At 46.8% G+C, this 16,991-nt stretch overlaps 1 protein-coding gene across 1 annotated transcript in view; it reads right to left on the reverse strand.

The window, feature by feature from the left end:
- Positions 1-16,991, reverse strand: part of LOC112236783 (kinesin heavy chain-like) — a 92,818-nt gene that overhangs the window by 17,950 nt on the left and 57,877 nt on the right. Inside the window, exons 12-19 of the mRNA XM_042304949.1 lie at positions 16,581-16,767; positions 16,242-16,310; positions 8,708-8,914; positions 8,151-8,297; positions 3,713-3,901; positions 3,375-3,492; positions 2,371-2,435; positions 2,177-2,268 (exon numbers count right to left, since the gene is read on the reverse strand). Coding sequence (XP_042160883.1) covers positions 2,177-2,268; positions 2,371-2,435; positions 3,375-3,492; positions 3,713-3,901; positions 8,151-8,297; positions 8,708-8,914; positions 16,242-16,310; positions 16,581-16,767 — 1,074 coding nt within the window. The remainder of the gene's footprint in view (positions 1-2,176; positions 2,269-2,370; positions 2,436-3,374; positions 3,493-3,712; positions 3,902-8,150; positions 8,298-8,707; positions 8,915-16,241; positions 16,311-16,580; positions 16,768-16,991) is intronic.

Here is a 16,991-nt window from a genome sequence, read left to right on the forward strand (position 1 = left end):
AGATTGGGACCCACACTGCAGTACGGATTGGGACCCACACTGCAGTACTGAATGGGACCCACACTGCAGTACTGATTGGGACCCACACTGCAGTACAGATTGGGACCCACACTGCAGTACAGATTGGGACCCACACTGCAGTATGGATTGGGACCCACACTGCAGTACGGATTGGGACCCACGCTGCAGTACGGATTGGGACCCACACTGCAGTACGGATTGGGACCCACACTGCAGTACAGATTGGGACCCACACTGCAGTACGGATTGGGACCCACACTGCAGTACAGATTGGGACCCACACTGCAGTACAGATTGGGACCCACACTGCAGTACGGATTGGGACCCACACTGCAGTACGGATTGGGACCCACACTGCAGTACGGATTGGGACCCACACTGCAGTATGGATTGGGACCCACACTGCAGTACAGATTGGGACCCACACGGCAGTACGGATGCACAGCATGACACAGTATGACAAGGAGAGCAGGGTAGTGGATGACAATGGTCCTGTCTGGCTCAGTTGGTAGAGCATGATTGTGGGTTTGATTCCCGCTGGGGCCACCCATACAAAAATGTATACATGCATGACTAACTGTATGTTGCTTTGGATAAAAGCGTCTGATAAATGGCAGATATCATGAAGGTACTGACTCAGTGAGGTTGTCACACTCTCTTGTGACAGCAGAGATTACTCAGACAGCAGAGATTAATCAGACAACAGAGATTACTCAAACAGCAGGGATTAATCAGACAGCAGAGATTACTCAAACAGCAGAGATTACTCAGACAGCAGAGATTACTCAGACAGCAGAGATTAATCAGACAGCAGAGATTACTCAGACAGCAGAGATTACTCAGACAGCAGAGATTACTCAGACAGCAGAGACTAATCTGACAGCAGAGATTACTCAAACAGCAGAGATTACTCAAACAGCAGAGATTACTCAGACAGCAGAGATTACTCAAACAGCAGAGATTACTCAGACAGCAGAGATTACTCAGACAGCAGAGATTACTCAAACAGCAGAGATTACTCAAACAGCAGAGATTACTCAGACAGCAGAGATTACTCAGACAGCAGAGATTACTCAGACAGCAGAGATTAATCAGACAGCAGAGACTAATCTGACAGCAGAGATTTGGTTCTGGGTGCAAATATTACACAAAGATGTTACAGATGCTGGTGCCAGGTGACACTGAAATATAGCATAGAATTACAACAAGAGGGAGATGAAGGGTGAGAAGAAGATAGAGAGAGGAGAGAGAATGAGAAGAAGGTACTGACTAGGTGAAAGGGAGATGAGAGATGAGAGAGGGGGAGAGAGGTACTGACTCAGTGAAAGGGAGAGGAGAGAGGGGGAGAGAGGTACTGACTCAGTGAAAGGGAGATGAGAGTGGGAGAGAGGTACTGACTCAGTGAAAGGGAGACGAGAGAGGTACTGAGTCAGTGAAAGGGAGAGGAGCGAGTTGGAGAGAGGTACTGACTCAGTGAAAGGGAGATGAGCGAGTGGGAGAGAGGTACTGACTCAGTGAAAGGGAGATGAGCGAGTGGGAGAGAGGTATTGACTCAGTGAAAGGGAGATAAGCAAGTGGGAGAGAGGTACTGACTCAGTAAAAGGGAGATGAGCGAGAGGTACTGACTCAGTGAAAGAGAGAGGTACTGACTCAGTGAAAGGGAGATGAGCGAGTGGGAGAGAGAGGTACTGACTCAGTGAAAGAGAGAGGTACAGACTCTGTGAAAGGGAGATGAGCTTGTGGGAGAGAGAGGTACTGACTCAGTGAAAGAGAGAGGTACTGACTCAGTGAAAGGGAGATGAGCTTGTGGGAGAGAGAGGTACTGACTCAGTGAAAGAGAGAGGTACTGACTCAGTGAAAGGGAGATGAGTGAGTGGGAGAGAGGTATTGACTCAGTGAAAGGGAGATAAGCAAGTGGGAGAGAGGTACTGACTCAGTAAAAGGGAGATGAGCGAGAGGTACTGACTCAGTGAAAGAGAGAGGTACTGACTCAGTGAAAGGGAGATGAGAGAGAGGTACTGACTCAGTGAAAGAGAGAGGTACAGACTCAGTGAAAGGGAGATGAGCGAGTGGGAGAGAGAGGTACTGACTCAGTGAAAGAGAGAGGTACTGACTCAGTGAAAGGGAGATGAGCGAGTGGGAGAGAGGTACTGACTCAGTGAGGTCGTCAATGATCTTCTGTTTCTCGTTGATGTCGTCTCGGAGACGTCCCAGCTGCTTGTGGTGGGTCTCACGGTGAGCCTCCATCTGAAACAGGGAGAAAGACAGGCTAAAACACACACTCACATTACCAATAAGTCTCTGTGATAAATGGGATCCTCCCCGTCCCACAGTCTGTAACCAGGTTACCTTGACATCAGCAGACTCCTCAACGTCTGTCTGATTCTCTCCCTTTGTCCCTGCTGACATGTTCTCTGAAACACACACACACACACACATTGCATTTTAGTGTACACCTATAAAGCTGGTCATTTCAACCTGATATGTCATGCCCCTAGGGGGCACAGGGGCACAGGGGCATAGGAGCACTGGAGCACAGGGGCACAGGAGCACTGGTGCACAGGAGCATAGGGGCACAGGGGCACTGGTGCACAGGAGCACAGGGGCATAGGGGCACAGGAGCACAGGGGCACAGGTTAGCCAGCTCTTCACTCTGAGAGTCATAGTTATCCTGTTGTCAGAATGTATAGTGTATTTTTAGGTTGTAATATATTGTGTTTTACTGTAAGGCTCTGTGTAGTGTGTTGGTAGGAGCAGGAGTTCTACCTTGTGCCTGGAGTTTGGTCTGTTCTTCACTCAGGGGGTCATAGTTATCCTGTGTAGTTATAGAGCAGGGGTATTAAAACGAGGTACGGAGCCTGCTCGTTTTCTGTTCTACCTGATAATTAATTTCACCCACCTGGTGTCCCAGGTCTAAATCAGTCCCCGATTAGAGGGGAATCACCCACCTGGCGTCCCACGTCTAAATCAGTCCCCGATTAGAGGGGAATCACCCACCTGGTGTCCCAGGTCTAAATCAGTCCCCGATTAGAGGGGAATCACCCACCTGGTGTCCCAGGTCTAAATCAGTCCCCGATTAGAGGGGAATCACCCACCTGGCGTCCCACGTCTAAATCAGTCCCCGATTAGAGGGGAATCACCCACCTGGTGTCCCAGGTCTAAATCAGTCCCCGATTAGAGGGGAATCACCCACCTGGTGTCCCAGGTCTAAATCAGTCCCCGATTAGAGGGGAATCACCCACCTGGTGTCCCAGGTCTAAATCAGTCCCCGATTAGAGGGGAACAATGAGAGAGAACTGGCTTTTGAGGTCCAGAGTTTCTGTGGAGTGTTATAGTGTATTGTACTGTTATACCTTGAGCCTGCAGTTTGTCCAGTTCTTCACTCAGAGAGTCAACGTTCTCCTCCAGCTGGCTCTTCTTCTGCTCTACGTTCTGAATGTACTCTGTCAGGGAGCGGATCTTCACCTCATGCTGCACACACACACACACAATGTTAGTACCAATGATGGGACCTCTCTCTCTCTCTCTCTCTCTCTCTCTCTCTCTCTCTCTCTCTCTCTCTCTCTCTCTCTCTCTCTCTCTCTCTCTCTCTCTCTCTCTCTCTCTCTCTCTCTCTCTCTCTCTCTCTCTCTCTCTCTGCCCTGCCCCCTGTGCATAGTAAAATGTACTATTGGTAATCATATTGGGTCACCTGTGAGATGAGTAGTTGGCAAGAGGACAGCTCTCTTCCAGTCTCCTCCATCTTCCTATGAAACTCCATCTGAAGGTTCTCTAGCTGACGACAGCGTTTCACCATGGACTTGACCTCTGACTTGATCTTACTGATGTAGAGACGAGCTACTGTAAACTCCTCCTCGATCGCCCCCGTTATCTCCATCGGCTAGGAGGGGAGGAGATTACAATTTTCATTGATTCAATATGTTCCTGTATGTTTGCATTGGCAATCATATATGGCTACACTCTCCATGCCAATAATGACCTTTTGAGAGACAATTTGAGAGACAGAGACAGAGAGAGAGACAGAGAGAGAGAGAGAGACAGAGAGAGAGAGAGGGAGAGAGGGAGAGAGAGAGAGAGACAGAGAGAGAGAGACAGAGACAGAGAGAGAGAGAGATAGTGAGACAGAGAGAGAGAGAGAGAGAGAGAGAGAGAGAGAGAGAGAGAGAGAGAGAGAGAGAGAGATATATATATATATAGAGAGATACAGAGAGAGACAGAGAGAGAGAGAGGAAGAGAGAGAGAGAGAGAGAATGAGAGAACGAGAGAACGAGAGAGAGAGAGAGCATCTCCGCTTTGAGGATAATACAGTGTCACCATCGCTCACCCCCCTCCTTCTCCGTGGCCGATGTGAGTAAAACATTTAAACGTGTTAACCCTCGCAGGGCTGCTGGCCCAGACGGCATCCCTAGCCACGTCCTCAGAGCATGCACAGACCAGACCAATCGTTCCATATCCCAGTCTGCTGTCCCCACATGCTTTAAGATGGCCACCATTGTTCCGGAACACAATAAGTAGCCTGTAGCACTGTAGCACTCACCTCTGTCATCACCCTCCAACCAAAAAAGGCCTGAGGTATTGATGGTATCCTCAATGAAATTATAAAATATACAGACCACAAATTCCAATTGGCTATTCTTAAACAATTTTCCTTAGCTCTGGCACCTTCCCCAATATTTGGAACGAAGGACTGATCACACCAATTCCACAAAAGTGGAGACAAATTTGACCCCAATAACATCTGTGGGATATGCGTCAACAGCAACCTTGGGAAAATCCTCTGCATTATTATTTACAGCAGACCCGTACATCTCCTCAGTGAAAACAATGTACTGAGCAAATGTCAACATCACAAACCTAAACAAAGGAAAAGTCTTCTTTTGACTCAATGTGGCATGAGGGTCTGCTATACAAATAGATGGAAAGTGGTGTGGAGGGGAAAACATACAACATTATAAAGTCCATGTACACAAACAACAAGTGTGTGGTTAAAACTGGCAATAAACACACAAAAAGGTCCAGTTGCCAGGACCACAAATACAAATTCCATCTAGACACCGTTGCCCTAGAGCACACAAAACACTAACCATACCTTAGCCTAAACAAAACACGAAACATACCTTAGCCTAAACAAAACACTAACCATACCTTAGCCTAAACAAAACACTAACCATACCTTAGCCTAAACAAAACACTAAACATACCTTAGCCTAAACAAAACACTAACCATACCTTAGCCTAAACAAAACACTAAACATACCTTAGCCTAAACAAAACAGTAACCATACCTTAGCCTAAACAAAACACTAAACATACCTTAGCCTAAACAAAACACTAAACATACCTTAGCCTAAACAAAACACGAAACATACCTTAGCCTAAACAAAACACTAACCATACCTTAGCCTAAACAAAACACTAAACATACCTTAGCCTAAACAAAACACTAAACATACCTTAGCCTAAACAAAACACTAACCATACCTTAGCCTAAACAAAACACTAAACATACCTTAGCCTAAACAAAACACTAAACATACCTTAGCCTAAACAAAACACTAACCATACCTTAGCCTAAACAAAACACTAAACATACCTTAGCCTAAACAAAACACTAACCATACCTTAGCCTAAACAAAACACTAAACATACCTTAGCCTAAACAAAACACTAACCATACCTTAGCCTAAACAAAACACTAAACATACCTTAGCCTAAACTCCACAAGTAACTTCCACAAAGCTGTGAACGGTCTTCTACGCCATCAAAAGGAACATCAAATTCAACATACCAATTAGGATCTGGCTAAAAATACTTGAATCAGTTATAGAATACATTGCCCTTAATGATTGTGAGGTCTGGGGTCTGCTCACCAACCAAGAATTCACAAAATGGGACAAACACCAAATTGAGACTCTGCATGCAGAATTCTGCACAAATATCCCCAGTGTACAACGTAAAACACCAAATAATGCATGCAGAGCAGAATTAGGCTGATACACACTACTGATCAAAATCCAGAAAAGATACATTAAATTCTACAACCACCTAAAAGGAAGCGATTCCCAAACCTTCCATAACAAGCCATCACCTACAGAGAGATGAACTTGGAGAAGAGTCCCCTAAGCAAGCTGGTCCTGGGGCACTGTTATACCTGACCACTGTGACTGAACCAAACATTAAGGAAAGCTTTGACTATGTACAGACTCAGTGAGCATAGCCTTGCTATTGAGAAAGGTCGCCGTAGGCAGACCTGGCTCTCAAGAAAAGACAGGCTATGTGCTCACTGCCAACAAAATGAGGTGGAAACTGAGCTGCACTTCCTAACCTCCTGCCCAATGTATGACCATATTAGAGAGACATATTTCTCTCAGATTACACAGACCCACAAAGAATTCAAAAACAAACCCAATTTTGATAAACTCCCATATCTATTGGGTGAAATACCACAGTGCACAATCACAGCAGCAAGATTTGTGACCTGTTGCCACAAGAAAAGGGCAACCAGTGAAGAACAAACACTATTGTAAATACAACCCATATTTATGCTTATTTATTTTCCCCTTTGCACTTTAACTATTTGCAAATCGTTAAAACATAGAAATAATATAACATTGGAAATGTCTTTATTCTTTTGGAACTTTTGTGAGTGTATTGTTTACTGTCAATTTGAATAGTTGATTTAACTTTTGTATATTATCTACTTCACTTGCTTTGGCAATGTTAACATATGATTCCCATGCCAATAAAGCCCCTTAAATTGACATTGAATTGAAATTGGATTGAGAGAGAGGCAGAGAGAGGGAGAGAGAGGCAGGGACAGGCAGAGAGAGGCAGAGAGAGAGGCAGAGAGAGGGAGAGAGAGGCAGAGAGAGAGGCAGAGAGAGGCAGAGAGAGGCAGAGAGAGGCAGAGAGAGGGAGAGAGAGGCAGAGAGAGGGAGAGAGAGGCAGAGAGAGAGGCAGAGAGAGGGAGAGAGAGGCAGAGAGAGGGAGAGAGAGGCAGAGAGAGGGAGAGAGAGGCAGAGAGAGGGAGAGAGAGAGGGAGAGAGAGGAAGTGAGAGGCACAGAGAGGCAGAGAGAGGCAGAGATGGGCAGAGAGAGGGAGAGAGAGGCAGAGAGAGGGAGAGAGGCAGAGAGAGAGAGAGAGGCAGAGAGAGGCAGAGAGAGGGAGAGAGAGAGGCAGAGAGAGGCAGAGAGGCAGAGAGAGAGAGAGAAAGAGAGAGAGAGGCAGAGAGAGGCAGAGAGAGGCAGAGAGAGAGGCAGAGAGAGGCAGAGAGAGGCAGAGAGAGGGAGAGAGGCAGAGAGAGGCAGAGAGAGGGAGAGAGAGGGAGAGAGAGGCAGAGAGAGGGAGAGGCAGAGAGAGGCAGAGAGAGGCAGAGAGAGGGAGAGAGAGGGAGAGAGAGGGAGAGAGAGGCAGAGAGAGGCAGAGAGAGGGAGATAAAAGGAGGAGGGATAGGTCAAACATTTATAAAAACACGTCTATTATGTTGACAGTAATTTAGCAGACGACATCGCCGAAACGAGGCGCGACGGATAGTGCAAGCACATCAATAACAATCTAAATATGATAACAGTGTTGTTGTTGACAGAGAACTCTGCTCTCTCTCTCTCTCTCTCTCTCTCTCTCTCTCTCTGCCTCTCTCTCTGCCTCTCTCTGCCTCTCTCTGCCTCTCTCTCTCTCTGCCTCTCTCTCTGCCTCTCTCTGCCTCTCTCTCTCTCTCTGACATCTGGTTTGATGTTCTTTCGCTGACGGCCTTAGAAAACAAATCTTCAAAGTAATGTTTTTCTAACTCGAAAAAGACGAAGTCATATGTTGACTTAAGAGTCTCAGGACATCTGTTTAGACTTTCAGATCATAATGAAATAGACACATGGACAGAGGAACTAGTCTCCACCTCTAGTCTTCTAGGAGAGGGTTTCCCAGAATACAGCTCTCCTAGATCAGCAGTCCTACTCTTTTTGAATATGGGCGTACATGCCGTAACCTTGGTGACAGCAGACGTACCAGCTTGATGTTCTTGTTGTTAAAGTAAAAGTAAAGTATTAAGTTTCAAGAATCAACGGTCAAGTAGTAACAGTTAATTGAAGTCAGAAGCCATATGTTTACAGCTAAAGTAAAGTATGGTACGGACCAGTTTGATGTCCTTGTTGCCCACGATAGCGCTGAACTCAGAAAGGTCCCTCATCAGGCCGTTGAGAACCTCAGCAATGCGTTTCCTCTGATGAACACTCACTTCCTGTAGACGACACAAGTCCGCCTCGATACGCATCAGGTGGGCCTGGGGGAAAAGAAGAAGAAGAGGAAGGAGAAGAAGAAGAAATTATTAGTATTTTTCATTTCTCCCAAACCCCCACATACACACCCACCAAAGGAGTAAAGGAGGGGAGGGAGGGAGCACAGAGGGAGCACAGAGGGAGCACGGAGGGAGCAGAGAGGGAGCACAGAGGGAGCAGAGAGGGAGCACAGAGGGGAGCACAGTCAGCTACCAATAGATGGATGAATGACCAATAGATGGATGGATGGATGGATGGATGCATGGATGGATGGATGGATGGATGGATGGATGGATGGATGGATGGATGGATGGATGAATGGATAGATGAACGGATGGATGGATGAACAGATGGATGGATGGATTTTCATTTTAATTATTTTCACAGGGAATAAAGGTATAGAGGTATAGCCTACCATTTTCTTGGCCAATTCCTCAGCCAGAAGTTTGTTCTGCAGGCTCTTGTCCTCCACCTCCTGGCTCTTCTGATCGTAGTTAACAGCCAGCTCCTCCAAGGCCTGCAGAACCTCCCTGACCTCCGCCTTGGCAACCTCACTCTCCATCTGCAGCCTGCCAAGGTCCCCAGACACCTTCTCACTGTCACCACGGGATGAGGCAAGGAGCTGGGAGAGAAACAGAGAAACAGAAAGCCCTGTCAGACAAAACCCAACTCCCCCAGACACCTTCTCACTGTCCCCAGGGGACGAGGCAAGGAGCTGTGAGAGAAACAGAGAAACAGAAAGCCCTGTCAGACAAAACCCAACTCCCCCAGACACCTTCTCACTGTCCCCAGGGGACAAGGTAAGGAGCTGGGAGAGAAACAGAGAAACAGAAAGCCCTGTCAGACAAAACCCAACTCCCTTGATACCTTCTCACTGTCCCCAGGGGACGAGGCAAGGAGCTGGGAGAGAAACAGAGAAACAGAAAGCCCTGTCAGACAAAACCCAACTCCCTTGACACCTTCTCACTGTCCCCAGGGGACGAGGCAAGGAGCTGGGAGAGAAACAGAGAAACAGAAAGCCCTGTCAGACAAAACCCAACTCCCTTGACACCTTCTCACTGTCCCCAGGGGACGAGGCAAGGAGCTGGGAGAGAAACAGAGAAACAGAAAGCCCTGTCAGACAAAACCCAACTCCCCTTGACACCTTCTCACTGTCACCACGGGATGAGGCAAGGAGCTGGGAGAGAAACAGAGAAACAGAAAGCCCTGTCAGACAAAACCCAACTCCCCCAGACACCTTCTCACTGTCCCCAGGGGACGAGGCAAGGAGCTGTGAGAGAAACAGAGAAACAGAAAGCCCTGTCAGACAAAACCCAACTCCCCTTGACACCTTCTCACTGTCCCCAGGGGACGAGTCAAGGAGCTGGGAGAGAAACAGAGAAACAGAAAGCCCTGTCAGACAAAACCCAACTCCCCCAGACACCTTCTCACTGTCCCCAGGGGACGAGGAAAGGAGCTGGGAGAGAAACAGAGAAACAGAAAGCCCTGTCAGACAAAACCCAACCCCCTTGACACCTTCTCACTGTCCCCAGGGGACGAGGCAAGGAGCTGGGAGAGAAACAGAGAAACAGAAAGCCCTGTCAGACAAAACCCAGCACCCCCAGACACCTTCTCACTGTCCCCAGGGGACGAGGCAAGGAGCTGGGAGAGAAACAGAGAAACAGAAAGCCCTGTCAGACAAAACCCAACTCCCCTTGACACCTTCTCACTGTCCCCAGGGGACGAGGCAAGGAGCTGTGTACGGTTCTGTTCTGCTTTTCTTGTGTTCTTTTTCTTTGTGTTCTCGATCATAGTCCTGTCTTTCATTTTTGTTCATCGATTTCACCTGGTCTCATCAGCTCCCTATTTAGTTCAGATCTTTCTGTTTGTATGGTTTTGAGGTATTGTTTGTTGTTGACTGCCTACCTGTGTTTGACCATTGCCTGTGACCACGATTCCTGCCTTCTGCGAAGGTTTAATAAACATCTGCCATCTAAACGCTCTGCGTTTGAATCTACACCTTTTTCTCCCTGAGAATTCATTACAACCTGGGAGAGTGTCGTGTCGTGAATATCATTAATGTGTTTGTTATTTTATAAAATAATGACATACCACGTTCAATTATTACGCAATTAAATTAATCATATAGCAATTAATTAGGTAGTAATCTGGGGCACCACGGGAAAAGTTATTTAACGAGTTACTATCTCCGACTAAACTCTAAAGATACGCATCAGTCACAGTCAATTCATTAATTCTTATTTACCTTATCAGTCTCATTCTGAATGTCGCAAAAAATTATTGGATATCTGCATGAACCCCCGCATAAATTATGAATCAGCGATATACAAATTGGCTTAATTATTTATTTACTAACTAAATAATCACACAGAATTACATAAACACACAAACAGGATAGTCTACACATTGATTAATATGCAATGAAAAGTCCCTAGTGGACTAAACCAATATGACGGCTTTTTACACAAAATGGCGGACTCAAAAGAGAGACAAAGGAATTCCACTGTCGTACAGCTGATAAATATGCTCATGGAAATGCGAATACTTAGCACATGAATGGCTGCTCATTCGAAATAATTGCAATGTCCACATTTAGGTGTGTATGTCTTTGCTGTCTCTCTGTTGAAAACACTTTGTCCTTTGTAGCTGTACCTTCTCTGTCTCGGGGGTGTCTGTTAAACCGGTTCTTCCAGAGGAAGTGTTCGTTAGAATGGATCTTTCAGAGTACCACCCGGTGGTTCTCTGTAGAGTTTACTAGACTAGAGTACTTAAACAGCTGAATGTTCCTGTTTAGTCTTCTTCTTCTTCGAGAGAGAGAGAGAGTTTCAGAGTTTCTAACCATTTCGTACCTTTCAGATCTAACGCTGTTGGTCACGCTGGTCTAATGTAGAGCTAGAACCAATTTACACGCCCGTAGAAACCCAGCATTGTACTGGTCTCTAGAGATTTAAATTCCTACCATTTCAACGTGCAGCCACGCTCCATGTTTTTTCTGGTTTGGTAGAATCTAATCCTTCATGAATTCCGGTTCAACACCGTCCGCCTGCTTGGTCTGATATGTCAATTCTTCACGAGGGGTTTTATGTACGTAATAATAATAATAATATCTGTGCTCACGTGGGCGTGGTCACTGACTGGGAAGAACTTTCATATGATTTTTATTTACTCACTTACAAGGCTAATATCACATTTCATCTTCTCACAAATAGTTTCATATTTAATCCTAGAAATTCCACAACATTTAGAAGTAAATCTGATAATTGGGAAATGTACACTTTCAGAGTTACAGTTATGTTGTTCTACGGTCTTTAATGGCATCACCAAATCGTAATGAATTCCACAGGATTGTTCTTTGAATACCCACAGACCATTTCAAATGTTTGGATTACAGAAATATTGTTTTATTATCCAATCTTTGATGTCACAGTACTACAAAATCTCTCTCTGTTGTAACAAAGGGATTTTTTACTTCCATTTCTGCAGAGTGGAACAGAGAGAGATCCTGCAGGTATTTACAACTGTCATAAAACGGACAATTTAGAGAGAGGGAGAGAGGGAGAGAGGGAGATAGAGAGGGAGATAGAGAGGGAGGGAGGGAGGGAGGGAGGGAGGGAGGGAGGGAGGGAGGGAGGGAGGGAGGGAGGGAGGGAGGGAGGGAGGGAGGGAGGGAGGGAGGAGAGATCCTGCAGGTATTTACAACTGTCATAAAACTGACAATTTAGAGAGAGGGAGAGAGGGAGAGAGGGGAAGGTAGAGAGATCCTGCAGGTATTTACAACTGTCATAAAACGGACAATTTAGAGAGAGGGAGAGAGGGAGAAAGGGAGATAGAGAGAGGGAGAGAGGGAGAGAGGGAGATAGAGAGAGGGGAGAGAGGGAGATGGAGAGAGGGAGAGAGGGAGAGGGAGATAGAGAGAGGGAGCGAGGGAGAGGGAGATAGAGAGAGGGAGAGAGGGAGAGGGAGATAGAGAGAAGGAGAGAGGGAGATAGAGAGAGGGAGAGGGAGATAGGGAGAGATAGAGAGAGAGAGAGAGAGAGAGAGGGAGGGAGGGAGGGAGGGAGGGAGGGAGGGAGGGAGGGAGGGAGGGAGGGAGGGAGGGAGGGAGGGAGGGAGGGAGGGAGGGAGATAGGGGGAGAGAGGGAGATAGGGAGAGAGGGAGATAGAGAGAGGGAGAGAGGGAGATAGAGAGAGGAGAGAGGGAGATAGAGAGAGGGAGAGAGGGAGGGAGGGAGATAGAGAGAGAGGGGGAGAGGGAGATAGAGAGAGGGAGGGAGGGAGATAGAGAGGGAGGGAGGGAGGGAGGGAGGGAGGGAGGGAGGGAGGGAGGGAGGGAGGGAGGGAGGGAGGGAGGGAGATGGGAGAGAGGGAGAGAGGGAGAGGAGAGAGGGGGAGAGAGGGAGGGAGGGAGGGAGGGAGGGAGGGAGGGAGGGAGGGAGGGAGGGAGGGAGGGAGGGAGGGAGGGAGGGAGGGAGGGAGGGAGGGAGGGAGGGAGGGAGGGAGGGAGGGAGGGAGATAGAGAGAGAGGGAGAGGGAGAGAGGGAGAGGGAGAGGGAGAGAGGGAGAGAGGGAGAGAGAGGGAGAGAGGGAGAGAGGGAGATAGAGAGAGGGAGAGAGGGAGATAGAGAGAGGGAGGGAGGGAGGGAGGGAGGGAGGGAGGGAGGGAGGGAGGGAGGGAGGGAGGGAGATTGAGAGAGGGGAGAGGGAGAGGGAGATAGAGAGATGGAGGGAGGGAGGGAGGGAGGGAGGGAGGGAGGGAGGGAGGGAGGGAGGGAGGGAGGGAGATTGAGAGAGGGGGAGAGGGAGAGGGAGAGGGAGATAGAGAGAGGGAGGGAGGGAGAGGGAGGGAGATAGAGGGAGGGAGGGAGGGAGGGAGGGAGGGAGGGAGGGAGGGAGGGAGGGAGGGAGGGAGGGAGGGAGGGAGGGAGGGAGGGAGGGGGAGATGGAGAGAGGGAGAGGGAGAGGGAGATAGAGAGAGCGAGAGAGGGAGGGAGAGAGGGAGAGAGGGAGAGGGAGGGAGGGAGGAGAGGGAGGGAGGGAGGGGAGATTGAGAGAGAGGGGGAGAGGGAGATAGAGAGAGGGAGGGAGGGAGAGAGGGAGATAGAGGGAGGGAGGGAGGGAGGGAGGGAGGGAGGGATAGAGAGGGGGAGGGAGAGAGGGAGGGAGGGGAGAGAGAGATAGAGGGAGGAAGATAGAGAGAGGGAGGGAGAGAGGGGGAGAGGGAGATAGAGAGAGGGAAAAAGATAGATAGAGAGAGGGAGATAGATAGAGAGAGGGAGGGAGGGAGAGAGAAAGGGAGAGGGACAAACACAATTAGACCCAACCAAATCATGAGAAAACAAAAAGATAATTACTTGACACATTGGAAAGAATTTAAAAAAAACAGAGCAAACTAGAATGCTATTTGGCCCTACACAGAGAGTACACAGCGGCAGAATACCTGACCACTGTGACTGACCCAAAATTAAGGAAAGCTTTGACTATGTACAGACTCAGTGAGCATAGCCTTGCTATTGAGAAAGGCCGCCGTAGGCAGACATGGCTTTCAAGAGAAGACAGGCTATGTGCTCACTGCCCACAAAATGAGGTGGAAACTGAGCTGCACTTCCTAACCTCCTGCCCAATGTATGACCATATTAGAGAGACATATTTCCCTCAGATTACACAGATCCACAAAGAATTCGAAAACAAATCCAATTTTGAAAAACTCCCATATCTACTGGGTGAAATTCCACAGTGTGCCATCACAGCAGCAAGATTTGTGACCTGTTGCCATGAGAAAAGGGCAACCAGTGAAGAACAAACACCATTGTAAATACAACCCATATTTATGCTTATTTATTTTATCTTGTGTCCTTTAACCATTTGTACATTGTTAATACACTGTATATATATAATATGACATTTGTAATGTCTTTATTGTTTTGAAACTTCTGTGTGTGTAGTGTTTACTGTCAATTTTTATTGTTTTTCACTTTATATATTCACTTTATATATTATCTACCTCACTTGCTTTGGCAATGTTAACACATGTTTCCCATGCCAATAAAGCCCTTGAATTGAATTGAATTGAATTGAGTGGGGGGGAGGGAGAGAGAGGGAGAGAGGGAGATAGAGAGAAATAGTTAGAGGGAGATAGAAAGAGAAATAAATATAGAGGGAGAGCGAGAAAGTTAGAGAGGGAGAGAGAGAGATGTAAAGAAAGATACAGAGGGAGAGAGAGAGAAGTAGAGAGAGACCGATATAGGGAGAGAGAGAGAGAGAGTGAGAGAGGGAGGGAGGGAGGGAGGGAGATAGAGACAGACCTTGGATGGTCTGTCACCAACCAAGGAGGGCCTACAGCAGCAACTAGATCTTCTGCACCTATTCTGCCAGACCAAAAAAGGTCCAGTTGCCAGGACCACGAATACAAATTCCATCTAGACACCGTTGCCCTAGAGCACACAAAAAACTATACATAACTTGGCCTAAACATCAGCGCCACAGGTAACTTCCACAAACCTGTGAATGATCTCAGAGACAAGGCAAGAAGGGCATTCCATGCCATCAAAAGGAACATAAAATTCAACATACCAATTAGGATCTGGCTAAAAATACTTGAATCAGTTATAGAAGCCATTGCCCTTTATGGTTGTGAGGTATGGGGTCCGCTCACCAACCAACAAATCACCAAATGGGACAAACAACACATTGAGAGACTGCAAGCAGAATTATGCAAAAATATCCTCCGTATACAACATAGAACACCAAATAATGCATGCAGAGCAGAATTAGGCCGATACCCACTAATTATCAAAATCCAGAAAAGATAAGTTAAATTCTACAACCAACTAAAAGGAAGCGATTCCCAAACCTTCCATAACAAAGTCATCGCCTACAGAGAGATGAACCTGGAGAAGAGTCCCCTAAGCAAGCTGGTCCTGGGGCTCTGTTCACAAGCACAAAAACACCCCACAGAGCCCCAGGACAGCAGCACAATTAGACCCAACTAAATCATGAGAAAACAAAAAGATAATTACTTGACACATTGGAAAGAAATATAAAATAACTGAGCAGACTATAATGCTATTTGGCCCTAAACAGAGAGTACACAGTGGCAGAATACCTGACCACTGTGACTGACCAAACTTAAGGAAAGCTTTGACTATGTACAGACTCAGTGAGCATAGCCTTGCTATTGAGAAAGGTCGCCATAGGCAGACCTGGCTCTCAAGAGAAGACAGGCTATGTGCACACTGCCCACAAGATGAGGTAGAAACTGAGCTGCACTTCCTAACCTCCTGAAAGAAAGATATATATATATATATATATATATATATATATATATATATATATATATATATATATATATATATATATATATATATATATACTGTATATATATATGTACTGTATATATACAGAGGGAGATAGAGAGAGAGAGGAAGGAAGGAAGATAGAGAGAGTGAGAGAAATATATATAGAGAGAGGGAGATATAGAGATAGAGTAATATAGATAGGGTAAAAGAGGCAATGTACCTCTTCCTCTGGAGGGATCTAGGAAGATAGAGGAAGATACTGTGGAGAGATAGAGGAAGATACTGTGGAGAGATAGAGGAAGATACTGTGGAGAGATAGAGGAAGATACTGTGGAGAGATAGAGGAAGATACTGTGGAGAGATAGAGGAAGATACTGTGGAGAGATAGAGGAAGATACTGTGGAGAGATAGAGGAAGATACTGTGGAGAGATAGAGGAAGATACTGTGGAGAGATAGAGGGAGATACTGTGGAGAGATAGAGGAAGATACTGTGGAGAGATAGAGGAAGATACTGTGGAGAGATAGAGGAAGATACTGTGGAGAGATAGAGGAAGATACTGTGGAGAGATAGAGGAAGATACTGTGGAGAGATAGAGGGAGATACTGTGGAGAGATAGAGGAAGATAGATGAGGAAATAGATACTGTCTGCTACCTCTTCCTGGTCCAGCATCTGTTCCTTCAGCTTCTCTACCAGCTGACTCTGCTGGTTGATCTCATCGTCCTGTGTACACACACACACACACACACACACACACACACACACACACACACACACACACACACACACACACACACACACACACACACACACACACACACACACACACACACACACACACACACACACACACACACAACAACAAATAGGTATGTTGTACAGAGCCTTATGGGTAAAATTGTTCATCATGCATCTCCATCAGAGACAAACAGACACTGTTTATGTCAAACACAAACTTCACTAGCAAGTTTCATTGTGTGTCTGAACCCTGACCTTGTCATCCAGCTGTTTGTAGAGTTTGCGTATTTCCTCCTCGTACTTCTGTCTCTCCTCCTCTGAAATCCTGATCACAATGGAAGAGGAACTGTCTTCTCTGGGGAGTCGACTCAGACTGGAAGAGGAACTGTCTTCTCTGGGGAGTCGACTCAGACTGGAAGAGGAACTATCATCTCTGGGTATCAGACACTTAACCGGCACAGCCCCAGGACTCAACAGATCCAGCTCAGGAACCTCCTCACCTGGTGTGGGTCAGTGGATCATGAAGAGGGCAGACCACATTGGGGGAGATATACTGTGTGTGTGTGTGTGTGTGGTGGGGGGTGTCTATAGTATACATTTGTGTGTTCTCCTCACAGACTAGCCCATTGAGGGTAATGAGTGAGAGTAATGAATGACATTAGGTCT

This window comes from Oncorhynchus tshawytscha, linkage group LG02, assembly GCF_018296145.1.
Source record: "Oncorhynchus tshawytscha isolate Ot180627B linkage group LG02, Otsh_v2.0, whole genome shotgun sequence".
NCBI lineage: Eukaryota > Metazoa > Chordata > Actinopteri > Salmoniformes > Salmonidae > Oncorhynchus > Oncorhynchus tshawytscha.